The sequence below is a fragment of the Acomys russatus genome, chromosome 4, assembly GCF_903995435.1.
Source record: "Acomys russatus chromosome 4, mAcoRus1.1, whole genome shotgun sequence".
NCBI lineage: Eukaryota > Metazoa > Chordata > Mammalia > Rodentia > Muridae > Acomys > Acomys russatus.
Window position 1 is genome coordinate 6,962,673 of NC_067140.1, and position 12,875 is coordinate 6,975,547.

The 12,875-nt window shown below is 58.2% G+C and overlaps 1 protein-coding gene across 3 annotated transcripts; it reads left to right on the plus strand.

Annotated features, from left to right (window-relative positions):
- Positions 1–639: 639 nt before the first annotated feature.
- Src (SRC proto-oncogene, non-receptor tyrosine kinase) lies at positions 640–12,306 on the plus strand. Of its 3 annotated transcripts, XM_051143673.1 has the most exons (13): positions 640–918; positions 1,738–1,837; positions 2,068–2,085; positions 4,784–4,816; positions 5,567–5,665; positions 5,782–5,885; positions 7,354–7,503; positions 8,573–8,728; positions 10,079–10,258; positions 10,638–10,714; positions 11,310–11,463; positions 11,573–11,704; positions 11,920–12,306. In XM_051143673.1, exons 1-13 carry the CDS (start codon positions 669–671, stop codon positions 12,126–12,128), a joined length of 1,662 nt encoding a protein of 553 aa, XP_050999630.1. In that variant the 5' UTR covers positions 640–668; the 3' UTR covers positions 12,129–12,306. The 3 variants fall into 3 exon arrangements, with proteins under 3 accessions (XP_050999630.1, XP_050999631.1, XP_050999632.1); XM_051143674.1 differs by lacking the exon at positions 4,784–4,816; XM_051143675.1 differs by lacking the exons at positions 2,068–2,085; positions 4,784–4,816.
- The last annotated feature ends 569 nt before the right edge of the window (positions 12,307–12,875 follow it).

Here is a 12,875-nt window from a genome sequence, read left to right on the forward strand (position 1 = left end):
TGTGTGTGTGTGTGTGTGTGTGTGAGAGAGAGAGAGAGAGAGAGAGAGAGAGAGAGAGAGAGAGAGAGAGAGCTGTGGCAGGGGTGAAGGCCAGAGGACCATTTCTCCCACCTCTCTGTCCACCATGTTGGTCCTGGGGATTGAACTGAGGCCAGCAGGGTTTGTAGCAGGTGTCATTACCTGCCGCACCATCTCCCCGACCCAGGAAGTTTGAGCTGAGAGTCAAAGGAGACTGATTTGTTTTGGTGAAGCAGTCAAGGAATAGTGTTTGCAAAGGTCTGTGACTTGGAAGGCCCTGCTGCCTCGATGAACACATTTAGCACTTCCTCCCCGGCTTCCCCCGCCCCACCAATCACCCCCAGCCCCGGTGTTAGACAATGTGTCAGTCATGTATTCATTCTACAAAACTGAAGTGAGGCCCTCCTATGTGCTGGAGACACAGTGCTCCTGGCCATGAAAGGCTGAAACTGCCTTTGGGTAGCAGTGGTCAGGACTTTGTACTGGCGTGTCTTCTATCCATAGCTGGGTCCTAAGGTGCCTACAACACGCCCATTTTACAGGTGAAGTTGTGAGGCGAGTCCTCCTAGGTTCCCTATCCGCTGAGTGGGTGGGGTGCCTCCCAAAAGCAATCCTCTACCTCGGAATCTTCTGTCTTCCCAGCCAGGACCATGGGCAGCAACAAAAGCAAGCCCAAAGATGCCAGCCAGAGGCGCCGCAGCCTGGAACCCGCAGAGAACGTGCACGGGGCTGGGGGCGCCTTCCCCGCCTCACAGACACCCAGCAAGCCCGCCTCTGCCGACGGTCACCGCGGGCCCAGCGCCGCCTTCGCGCCCACCGCGGCCGCAGAACCCAAGCTCTTCGGAGGCTTCAACTCCTCGGACACCGTCACCTCCCCGCAGAGGGCGGGGCCTCTGGCAGGTCGGCCCTCCCCCTTGCTGTGTGTCCCCGAGCTGAGGTGCACATTCTCTGGGTTCTGGGGACTTGGTTTCCCAGAGGCTGCGAGTGGGGGAAAGACTCATGAATTGAAAAGCGGGGCTCCTGCCGGTTTGGGGCTGCGAGGTTCTGAGTATAATGGGTTCCGAAGGAGAAGGTTGTAGGGGACCTTGAGGTCCAGAGGGAAGGACCGCCCTGGACCGCCTAGCTGCCGCCTCTTTGCTAGCCTTTGTTCCCGGCTCGGCTGCGCTGTGCGGTGGCCCGAGTGCGCCCCTGCGCCCTCTGCTGGCGCTGCGGGGTGCAGCAGCCCTGCCGCCGGGGGCCGAGCTGGTTGACTCTTGCCAGATGTGTGTGTGCATGGCTACACACCCACTCGTGCAAATCCCACGCTCTGACGGAGCCACACTCACGGCTGCACACCCACATGGGCACATCCTACACTCAGATCCAGCCACACGCACGGATGCACGCCTACACAGGCAAATCCCACCCAGATGTGCCCACACCATCAAAACGCCCACAGTTCGCTACGGTGTTCCTAGAGACACACACCTAGGCCAGACACCCACAATGCAGTACACACAAGATACAGGTGTGCATACAACCTCGCACCCTTAGTGGGCCTGCGCACCTGCTTGCACACACGACGCAGACACTGGCTAGGGTGCCCAGCCTCACATCCCACCACAGGCCCTTGCTCTCTCCTGGTTGCGTGGTGTGACTTCTTAGGGTCAGACAGGTGAAAAAGGCAGTCTCCCACTCCAACTCCTGCAGGGTTCTGACACCTCCTGTACCTCTCTGCAGGTGGGGTGACCACCTTTGTGGCCCTCTATGACTATGAGTCACGGACAGAGACTGACTTGTCCTTCAAGAAAGGGGAGCGGCTGCAGATTGTCAACAACACGTGAGTGGCGCAGTGGGGAATGCACATGGGGGCGTGGGCCGGTCTATACCCAGAGCTGCCGGCAGAGGGCGGTGCAGAGCCCACAGGGCCGTTTCTGCCTTTGGTGGGTGGTGGCCCTCCGTAGACCCCCGCAACCTCGCGGCCGTAGACCCCTTCTCCTGCCTTGTCCTGGGCCTTGCCTTCGCACCTCAGCTTCTCCCTCTCTTTGCTTCTCTCTCGCTGGCCCTTAGGAGGAAGGTGGATGTCAGGTGTGTACCGAGGCCAGGTGGAGGGGATGCTTCGCTGAGGCTGGGGACTGCTCTCTGCATGTGCTTCCCCCACTGGCCCTGTGTGTGGTCTCCAGCTCTTAACCCATCATCCCTTTCGCTTATCCTGCATCTCACCCGTGTGAGCCAACCCTCCATCTTCTCCCCACACCTTCCTGTTCGCTCTCCTCTTCCTGATTTGTGGTTCCACATTGAGTGCCAGCTACATGCAGGACCCAGTGTATTCTGGAGGCCAGGGAGGGAGGCAGTGTGGTGGGGAGTGGGTTACCCCAGGCCAGGCCAGGGGTGGGCAGAGACAGGCTGGGGCGGGGGGGGGGGGGGCGCGTAGAGGTTCCTGCAAGATGGCCCCGGGCGAGGGGCCTGTCTTTATCAGGCCGCCCATCCAAGGAAGGACAGTGAGCCACTGCAGGTAAGGGTGGTGGGTAACATCCCTGGGAGGGGAGCAGCTGCTGGTTGGAGGTGTGTGCTGGGCTGGGGAGGGTCTCCTTGGAGCAGGTAAGGCTTGGGGATTTGGGCAGTTTTGGAGGGTAGAGAGGAATTTATCACAGAGTGCTCCCAAGGCCTGGCTAAGGAGGCAAGCTTCTACCTCCCTGGTGCATCTTGCTCATGCCCTCCCCATCCTCACGCATGCTGCTCCGTTTGCTTGAAATATTCCTTTTCCTCTATCCATCTGGTGAACTCCTGTTCATTCCTCAAGATCCGGGGTGGGACTGCCCTCTGTGTGAGGCAAAAGCAAGCAGGTGTCACGCGCTGTGCTAGGTGTTCTCAGTCATCTCCTTCCATCTTGGTACTTCTGACCCCGGGGGCAGCAGTAATGGTGGAAGGGCTGGCTGGCTCTCTTTCGTGAATGTGGAAACTGAGGCTCAAAGTTGTGAAGGCCCTTGTCCAAGGTCATGTGGCTACAGAACAGCAAGCCCAGGATGTCTCGCCCTTTCCTAGGCTACCACCCTGGGGAAGTGGCCTCGCCAGCACCTCCCCATCAGAGTGGGCCAGCTGCTCCTTCCTTCCTCCCTGAGTCCCCATGTCCCCATATGTTGGTGGCATTGGTGGCCAGGAGGAGGAGCAGGGTGACAGGGTGGTGCTGAGAGGAGTGCTGGCTCGCCCAAGGTCACACAGCTGACAGAGGCAGAGCTGAGTGAAGTCATGCCCACAGACTCAGAGGGTGTGCTCGCTGGTGACCCTGTTGGGAGTCCCCACATGTGTGAGACAGGCAGCAGGAAAGGCTTGGGGACTTTGACTCTTGTCTCTTACCCTGGGGTCACAGAGCAGCCCCCCACTCCTTTGGGGTGCAGTTTCCACTGCCTGCACTGACATTTGACCTTCTGGGAGCCAGCAAGGGAGTCCAGGCTTCAGATCAGGGGGCCATTTGGTACTGTTCTGTCCATTCTCTTGTGGAGGAAACCCCCAAACAGGCCAGTGAACCCCCAGGTACCTGAGGGCTGATGTTAGGCAGCTGTGCTCACTCTGGCTGTAATCTTGCCACCTTATTCTGTGGTCTGGTGTCAGACTGGGCCCTGTCCTGTTACAGCCTGTCTCCTGCCCCAGCCCTCCCTTGTCCCTGGCTTCTGGGGAGCTCAGCCTCTGCGGATTCGGAAAGGTTGCTGCATTTGGCCGTGGGCGTCAGGGGCCTCGACTTCCTCTCTGCCGTTGACTATGCTGTGTGGCTTTGGGCAAATCATGGATGCCATGGGTTAAAAGATTTTAGAGTGCTTTGGGCAGATTCTCTCCTACTCCGTGCCTCAGTTTCCCCAACTCTATAAAGAAAGCACTGGTCTCTCTTGCCAGAGTGACTGGGGGTCTTCCACTTCTATCAAATGTAGTTTGTTCAGCTGCGGGGGGCGGGTCTCACCTTCTTCCTTGTGTTGGATTACCTTGGGGGTACAATCAGACAGGAAAATGTATGTACCCCAAGTGAGGGTGGAGCTTTGGTGCATGGGTGCTGGGTGAGCTTTGCACGCTGCCGGCGTATCTGTCCCTCATGGCTCCAGTCATGGCCTTTTCACTGCACAAGTTCATCTAGGAGGGACCCCTCTGGCCCGGCACTAGCCGAGCCAGGCTCTGATGCTCACCTGGCCTCCAGCTGGTCCTCTGAGCTTTTCCAGTTCTGCTTGCCCCTGGGCTCAGCGTCTCTATCTGTAAAGCTGGGCTCAGCTGGGCGGAGACATCCAGTAGGGCTGTGTGACACCAAGGCCAGGGCTTTTCGTCTCTGGGCTGGGGTGGGGATGCTGTGCATCTTCTCGGGGTCAAGGTGGGGCCAAGGTCACCAGCTGACTAATTTGACTCCTACTTTGCCTACTCCCCAAGCCTTGCTTGGATTTGAGCTATAGAGCCACTGAGCCTCATGGTGTCCACCAGGAGGCACCTGGCCTGGCTGTGTGACCTTGCACAGAGCCCTTTGCTTCTCTGGCCTCAGTCTTCCCATCTGAACAGGGGGTGTGGGAAGGGCTGACCCTAGGTCCCAGCCCCTTTCCTCTGATTCCCCTCACACCTCCAGCCTTCTCCCCGTCCCCTTTGGTTGCTTTGGATGTGAGGCCTCTGGCTGCCCCCTGGCCCCCTTCCCAGTGTCCCCAGCACTGCCTGGCTCTCGCTCTCTCCCTCGGCCCCCTGCCACGGCCTCTCACCACCCCCATCTTTGCCTCTTCTTGCTCCTCCCTCCTCTGTCTCTGGACCCCTGCTCCAGCCAGACCTGGTTCACATTCAGATGGCTGCAAAGGTACTTCCACCCCTCCTGCCGGGAGCCCTCCTGCCCTCTCCCTCTTCCTTCCTCCTTCCTCCCTGTCTTCCTTGGGCAGCTAGTGTGGAGGGCCCTGGGTGCTGAGGCTGCACCACCTCATTCCCCATGCCTCTCTGTGTGACTTTGGGCATGGCCCGGTTCTCTTTGGCTTTCCTTTCCCCACGGACAGGGGTAGGCTGCAGGAGGAGGCCTGTAGTTCTCAAGTTCAGTTAAGGACCTTTAGGAGTGAGCTATAATGTGGGACAGGAGCAAGTACTGAAGGGCTAGGCCTGCACTGGTGCTGGACCCCAGGAGGGCCAGCTCTTGTCTCCATTGAACATTAGGGCTCTCAGGGATTGGGGAGGCTACGCTGAAGGTCTAATTGGCATCTTATGTCATGCTAAACCCTGCTTCTCCCTTCTCCTCCCACCCTCCCTCCCAAGGCAGCCCTTGGCACCTGCAGGCGGATCTGCACTTCTGGGCAGTGCCTCTGGGGCTCAGTCCTTGGGTGGATGGGGCTCAGTTCTGCTGAGGTTTTGAGTGATGCCCCTCAGGGTCAGTGTGTCAGTTTCGGGCCGGTTCCTGCCGGCTTGATGTGGACACAGGCTGGCCCAGCTTCACTTGGCTGCAGAGCGTGGCGGCGCGCGCAGCGCACCTGGGAAGGTCGGGGGTGGGGGTTCACTGGCCCTGTTCCCTTGATGATGGCTTTCTTTGTCTCCCCGCCCACCCCCCACGCCCCGACTTGCACAGAGAGGGAGACTGGTGGCTAGCGCACTCACTGAGCACCGGACAGACCGGTTACATCCCCAGCAACTATGTGGCCCCCTCCGACTCCATCCAGGCTGAGGAGTGAGTATTGTTGTATGGCTCTGCCACCACTAGCACAGGGTCCAGCCTGGGCCTGAGGGCCAGGACTGTGGGCAGCGAGCCCTGGCCAAGCGACAGCCTTGTCCCTCCCACCCCAGGTGGTACTTTGGCAAGATCACCAGACGGGAGTCAGAGAGGCTGCTGCTCAACGCTGAGAACCCAAGAGGGACCTTCCTCGTGAGAGAGAGCGAGACCACAAAAGGTACGCACGCCTGAACACGGCTGTGGCCTGCAGGCTCAGCTTTGAGGCTGGTATTTGAGCTGCGTATCGGAGAGTGGCTAGGAGCGTGTGGTGTGTGACGTGGGGTGGAGAGGGAAGAGTCCTCCCGTGGAGGAGATAGCAGGAATTGAAGTGAAGGCGGTGCCTGAGGAAGACTGAGTGATCCAGAGGTGGTCGGGACACAAGCTGAGGCTTTCCTCCTTGGCCTCAGTTTCTCACACGGGGAGGGGCTGCAGGCTATATCAAGAGCTCTGCGTGTCACGTAGCTGCAGATTTGTTCCCAGGATGGGAACAGATGCAGTGGGCCCCTCTGTTTCCCTTTCTTCTTTCCCAGGGGCCTTTCCTGGCCTTGCCCTTCCCCCACAGACTGTCTCGGCTCTGTTTCTGCCCCCTCTCCTAGTCCATCACCATGGCAACCAAGCCAGGCTGCTTCCTGTGGGCCCCAAGCTCAGCAGGAGATGGAAAAGTGCATGCAGCTCCCATGTGCGCTGTGCACAGTCCACAGTCCTCTGTGTGTGTGTGTATGTGTGTGTGTGTGTGTGCGCGCGCGCGAGCGCCTGTGCACCGTTGGCCAGCGCTGCTGGGAGTGAAATGTGGTGTGGCCCTGCTTCCTGTGGCTTCGGCGTATGGGCAAATGGGAGCCTGTGGCCACTGGGCATAGGTATGCTACTGGGTATACATGTGGCTCCACCTGGCTGTGGCCTTCAGCCTGTGCCTTCTGTGTGCACATGATGTGGGCAGTCTGTAGGAAACATGGCTTTACAGTGCTGCTTTGAGACAGGCTAGGATGGGTGCCAGGCCCAGCCCCTGCCTGACTCACAGCTGTTCATCATGCTTATCTGATGATGGCCAGGGGGCTCCAGGGGCCTCGGCAGTGGTGGTGGGGAGGCAGGCCTTCCACTCAGAGCTGCCCACTACCTGGCAGGACCCTGGAGCCCGTCCATGTCCCACCTCTCCCTGATATCCCTGGCTCTGTTTAACAAAGGACATTCCCAGTGAGGCAGGGTAGGGGTAGGGCCTGCAGGCCACACTCAGTGTGACCCTCCTGGCTTGCATCACTACAGCAGTCGAGGGTTGGTACTCACGTAGGTCCACACAGCCAGCCACTGCTCCTGTCTGCTCAGCTGGTCTCTAGGAAGCAGAGCAGGGCAGACCTGAGAGTGGGCAGCAGCCAGCATTATGGGGTGCTTGCTGAGTACTGCGTGAATCTTCACAGCAGCCTCATTGTGTAAGAGGAGGAAACTGAGGCAGTGGCTCGTCAGGGTCACACAGCTGGGGACACACTTGGGACTCTGATGTCTTACTTGGGCTAAGAGTTTGGGGGTCCCTGCCATGGGGAGGAGTGTTTCGTTCCTTGCCTGGCTATGCTGAAAGGGTGGATGGAGCTTCCCTCCTCCAGGGGCACATACCAGCAGGGTGCCACGGGGGTCTCCTCCCTGCCTGCCCACAGGTGCCTACTGCCTCTCTGTATCGGACTTTGACAATGCCAAGGGCCTCAACGTGAAACACTACAAGATCCGAAAACTAGACAGTGGCGGTTTCTACATCACCTCCCGCACCCAGTTCAACAGCCTGCAGCAGCTCGTGGCTTACTACTCCAGTGAGTGCCCTCTGACGGTGTGGGGACTCGCTGGCTGCCACCCCAGGAGGGAAATGGGGTGCCACAGGGTGTGCTTCCTCACCCCTGCGATGTCTCTTCCCTTCCCTCTCTCCATGCCCAGCCCCCCTCCTCTCCCTCCTCTGCAGCTGGCTGATGAGGAGGGGTCTGCCTTGTGCAATAGAAGGGAGGGGCCGGAGGCTGGCGGCTGGCGTTGGTTGATTGTTTCTGCAGCCCTTAGACTGGTCTGAACCAGTTCCTGGGAGAAGAGGAGGGGGGAGGCCTCTTTGATAGAGAACAGCACGGGGTGGGGGGGCTGGAGCAGGGGTGCAGGGCCGTGTGCAGTGATGGGGCTGGTGTGTGCCCTTCTGTGCATGGCTGCTGCAGATGTGAGCCACTGGGGCTGCCTCCTCAGACACCTGGGGCCTCTAGCTTTTCTAGGGCCAGCTGCCTTTGTCTGTCTGCTTCTATTCTGCAGTTCGTTTGGTCCCCGAACCAAATCCTCCAGGGAGGGAACCTTATCATAGAGACCCAAGGTCCGAGCCCTGGTGCCTAGAGCTTGTTCCATGCGCGTTGCGTGCCTTCACCTGCCAGCACCTCGAACCTCACCTATAGCTTTGTCTCCTGGCAGCTGTTCCAATCCCACAATTGATCTTGTCTTGGGCCCTGGCACAGGCTGTGTGCTGTTTGGGGTGCCACCTTAGTTACCCCTCAAAGCCAAGCCAGGAACCTTTTATTCTGGAATGCCTTCCCAAAGGATTAAAAGCCCGCTTGACTCCACCTCCCAAACTATCCTTTGTCTTATTTGGGGTCCTGAGAGGTGATTGTGTGGGTGATGAGGGCCCTCCTCCTCCTCCGACGGGCTGCCATACCTGTTTCCCACTGGTTCCCTCAAAGCTGATGGCTAAGTGAATGACTTAGTGACTTGAGTAGGTGAATTTTGTGTGGAAGACCCATGTATGTGGAGGTATACAGGAGGGTGTCCGTGACATATAGGGCCATACACACAGGACAGGGAGGCCAGCTCGCTGTGGGACTCTGACTGAGCCCCATCCTCTGCCTCCATCTTCAGAGCACGCTGATGGTCTGTGCCACCGCCTAACTACCGTGTGCCCCACGTCCAAGCCTCAGACCCAGGGCCTGGCCAAGGATGCTTGGGAGATCCCCCGGGAGTCTCTGCGGCTGGAGATCAAGTTGGGGCAGGGCTGCTTTGGAGAGGTGTGGATGGGTAAGGAACACATACCCCTGTCCCCGTCACAGCTAGCGACCGCTCGTGGAGCCTGGGTCCCTCTCTCTCTGTCTCTGCTGAACAATTGGGTTCTGTTTTTATTTTATTATTGTATATTAACTGTACAAGTTATTACGTTTCCTGTGTTACCGAAACCCACATGTAACATACATTGCTCATACCTGCCCCCCCTACTATGACCCTACAGGGGTCAGCATGGAGATGAGCGCATCTGACTCCTTGTAGTCCAGGCTGCTAAAGACTGGGGCATCTGTGTACCAAGAGCTGCCAGGGACTGGGCACCACGGTCCTTCAGGACCCGAGTGAATGTGGCGAGGTTCTCACACCGAGCCTCAGCCTCCTGATGTTAGATGGGGGCTGAGGTTAAGCTTCAAGAGGCAAGTGCGTATTAGCTCAGCACAGAGAGAGGAAGCGCTGCGTGGAAGGGGTACTGGGAAGTCAGGGTTCCATTTCCTGTCTAATTGTGTAACTGTTGGGAAGTAACCTTGTGACAGTGAGCTGCCCTAGCCAAACCCAGGGCCCTCTGCCACTGGGTGCTCTCCGTTTACCCAGGAGTAGGGGGGCCTGGTGGTGACTGTTGCACATCACTGTCCTCCATTCAGAGGGCACTAGAGGGGCTGGGCACCAGAAGGGAAGGCCTGGGCTGTAAGGAGAAGGGCAGAGGGAGAAGCCAGCTCCTAAGATGAAGCCAAAAGGAGGGTTTAGGCAGAACCTGGGTAAGCCACAGCCTTGGTTCTTGATAAGCGTGTGGTAGTGATCTGAGCGCTTCCTGCCTTTCCCTGGGGCTCCACATAGACCAGGAATTGCCACAAGTGATCCCTGGATGGCCTGACAGGCTAGAGAGCTGACCCGGGACCCTCAGACCCAGTCCCTGTGACAAGGAGGACTCCTAGGCTGGCTGTCAGTTCCCTGCCGAGTAGTGCATCTAAGGCACCAAGCTGACCGCCCCCCTTCTGGCGTTTACAATGGCCGCAGACCCAGCCCTCTCTCTCCTCTGTCCCGTCAGCTGGTTGCTGACGCCTAGCGTCCTAACAGTGCCCCACCCAGCAGAAACATGGTCACCCCAAGTGAAAACAGTTGAGATGGGACCTTGGTCACCCACCCACCTGGGTGCTGCCCTGCTTTCTGGAGACACTCCTAAAATCAGTCAACATCTTGGCAGGCTCCAGACACTCACCTCACAGCCCTGGGAGGGGCCTCCAGTCCTTGAGCCCGTTCTGGTCAGTGGGAATACAGACTCTGAGGAAGGTCCCTGGCCCCGCCGGAGTCCATGCCTAGAGTCGGGAGGCCTGCACTGAAGTTGCCCTGCCCCTGCCCCGTGCCCGACAGGAACCTGGAACGGCACCACAAGGGTTGCCATCAAAACCCTGAAGCCAGGCACCATGTCTCCGGAGGCCTTCCTGCAGGAGGCCCAGGTCATGAAGAAACTGAGGCACGAGAAGTTGGTGCAGCTATATGCCGTGGTGTCCGAGGAGCCCATTTACATTGTGACAGAGTACATGAGCAAGGGTGAGTAAGACCTGAGCCCTGAGCGCCCTCCGCTCCAGCACACGTGCAGGGCAGGCCAAGGGCAGCTTACTCCGTACCCCAAACCAACCCTAATGAGCGGACGGTTATGCCAGCGACGGCCTCACTTCTTTCCTAAATAAATACGACTACTTTTTTTTCTTTTTTCTTTTTAAAGGATTCTCTTGTTGTCCTTTACCACTGTCAAGGGCCCTGTTGCTGTTGGGTGGTGTGGTGGCACACACCTGTAATCCCAGTGCCCAGGGGTTTGACTCCTAGGAGGAGTTTGAGGGCAGTAAACAGCAGGGGGCCAGGGTCTGCAAGCCATAGCTTCCTACACGGAGAGACCCAGGCAAAGCTAAAGCTGGATCTCTCTCACTAGGGAGTCTGCTGGACTTTCTCAAGGGGGAAACGGGCAAATACCTGCGGCTGCCCCAGCTGGTGGACATGGCTGCTCAGGTGAGTCCTCTCTTCCTTTGCTTTACACCGTTGGCTTTCGGGCTCAGAGTGCCCCCTCCAGGAGGCCCGCTTTCATTACACCGGAGTCTTACCTTGCCCCTCAGTGGAGCCCATGCAGGCGACTAGGGTGGCACACTATATCTGGGCAGCAGAGGCACACATACACATAATAAAAAAGAAAATATTTAAAGTTTAAAATGTATTATTTTGATCTGATAGGTGAGGAAACCCAGACTCAGAGAGGAGACTTGGGCCCACAGGCGGGAGCTGGCACACACCTGTGTCCTTGGGTCACCTGGGGCCTCTTTTTTATAGTCACCTGCTTCCCTGGCATCTTATTGTGACCTCCTCATTGCCCTTTGCTGTCCCCCTCCCTCACTGAACTCTTGTCCACCTTTTTCAAGCTAGTGCTGTTTATTATGAACTGAAAATGGAGTTCCTTGCTTGAAAAGACATGGGATAGGCAGCGTGTTTGGCTGTTTCTCTTATCCCCAGGAATGACCAGCCCTAGGAGACACCTGCTTATAGCCCTGGGATGGACGTAGGTTGGCGTCTGAGCCAGGTTCATTCCCCACCCCCATCCCTCTCTCTCCAGATCGCCTCAGGCATGGCCTATGTGGAGCGGATGAATTACGTGCACCGGGACCTCCGAGCCGCCAATATCCTGGTTGGGGAGAACTTGGTGTGTAAAGTAGCTGACTTTGGGCTGGCCCGGCTCATAGAAGACAACGAATACACAGCCCGGCAAGGTGGGAGCACCTTGGAGTGCGTCCGATAAGTGTCAGTCTGCCAAGCGGAAATGAGAGCAGTGCTCCCGCGCCAGACTGGTAGCGACACCCTGTACTTTCTTGCCTGTAGGTGCCAAGTTCCCCATCAAGTGGACCGCCCCGGAAGCTGCTCTCTATGGGAGGTTCACCATCAAGTCGGATGTGTGGTCCTTTGGCATCCTGCTGACTGAGCTCACCACCAAGGGACGGGTGCCCTACCCTGGTAAAGACGCTACACCTGTGTCCCTGACCTTGGCCCTAAGAGAAAGTCTCACAACCACCCCCTGGGTTCCTCTTTCGGGGCTGGATACCAAAGAGGCTGATCCCTGGTCTCAGGCTACCTCTGGTCAGGGCTCTTAGCCTCAGAGACAAGGGCTAAAAGCTGTCTAGGCTGCGTCAGTGTCTGGAGCCATCTCCTCACAGCCCCTCTCTTCATAGGGATGGTGAACCGCGAGGTGCTGGACCAGGTGGAGCGGGGCTACCGGATGCCTTGTCCCCCGGAGTGCCCCGAGTCCCTGCATGACCTCATGTGCCAGTGCTGGCGGAAGGAGCCCGAGGAACGACCCACCTTCGAGTACCTGCAGGCCTTCCTAGAGGACTACTTTACATCCACCGAGCCGCAGTACCAACCTGGGGAGAACCTATAGGAACTATGTGCGCAGGACTGTCACCCCTAGGCTTCTGGGTGTTACCTCTGTTGCACCTGCCTCCCTCCATCTTCTCTCTGGGGCTGACTTGCCTCGGCTAGGCCCCTTTTAGGAGCGTGGAAGGACTTCAGGGACAGGGGCAGCCTGGAAGGACAGGCTGAGACTGGTACAGTGACTGTCCCATTGCCTGCCCTGGCCACAGGCCCTCTCTATGCGTTCTCTGGGGTCAGCCTGCTTCTCGCAGGAGACACTGGGTGAAGGGCGGGGCTTGGGGCCTGTTCTCCAGCCTCAACCCACTCCACTCACCTGGCTCCTCCCCACTCTCTTCACCCTGGGTCTGTTTCAGGCTGGCCAAAGAGCCTTTCCAAAGAGGAATGAGGTCCTTGGCCTATATGTACATCCTGCCCTTGGCCATCCTTGTTGGAGGCTTCTGGGTCTGGACCGCTCTTCCCTGGCTCTCAGGCTAGACAGCCCACGGCCCAACACAAGCTGGGCTACGTGTCAGGGTGAGCGCCCTCTCTCCTCCCCGCCCTCCACAGGGACCCTTGGAGGTCACTGACACATTGCCCTCAGTTTTCTGTTGGACAAACTGAGTCCAGGAGGGGCTGTGACCTGCCCAAGACCACGGACAGTTTAGGGTTGAGGCGGGCTTAGCACCTGGTGCTCCCTCTGTCTACTCAGGAACTAACGAGAACTGTCCTCAAAGGCAATGGGCAGGCTGGGGCCTGAGGATGGCTTTAAGGAGGC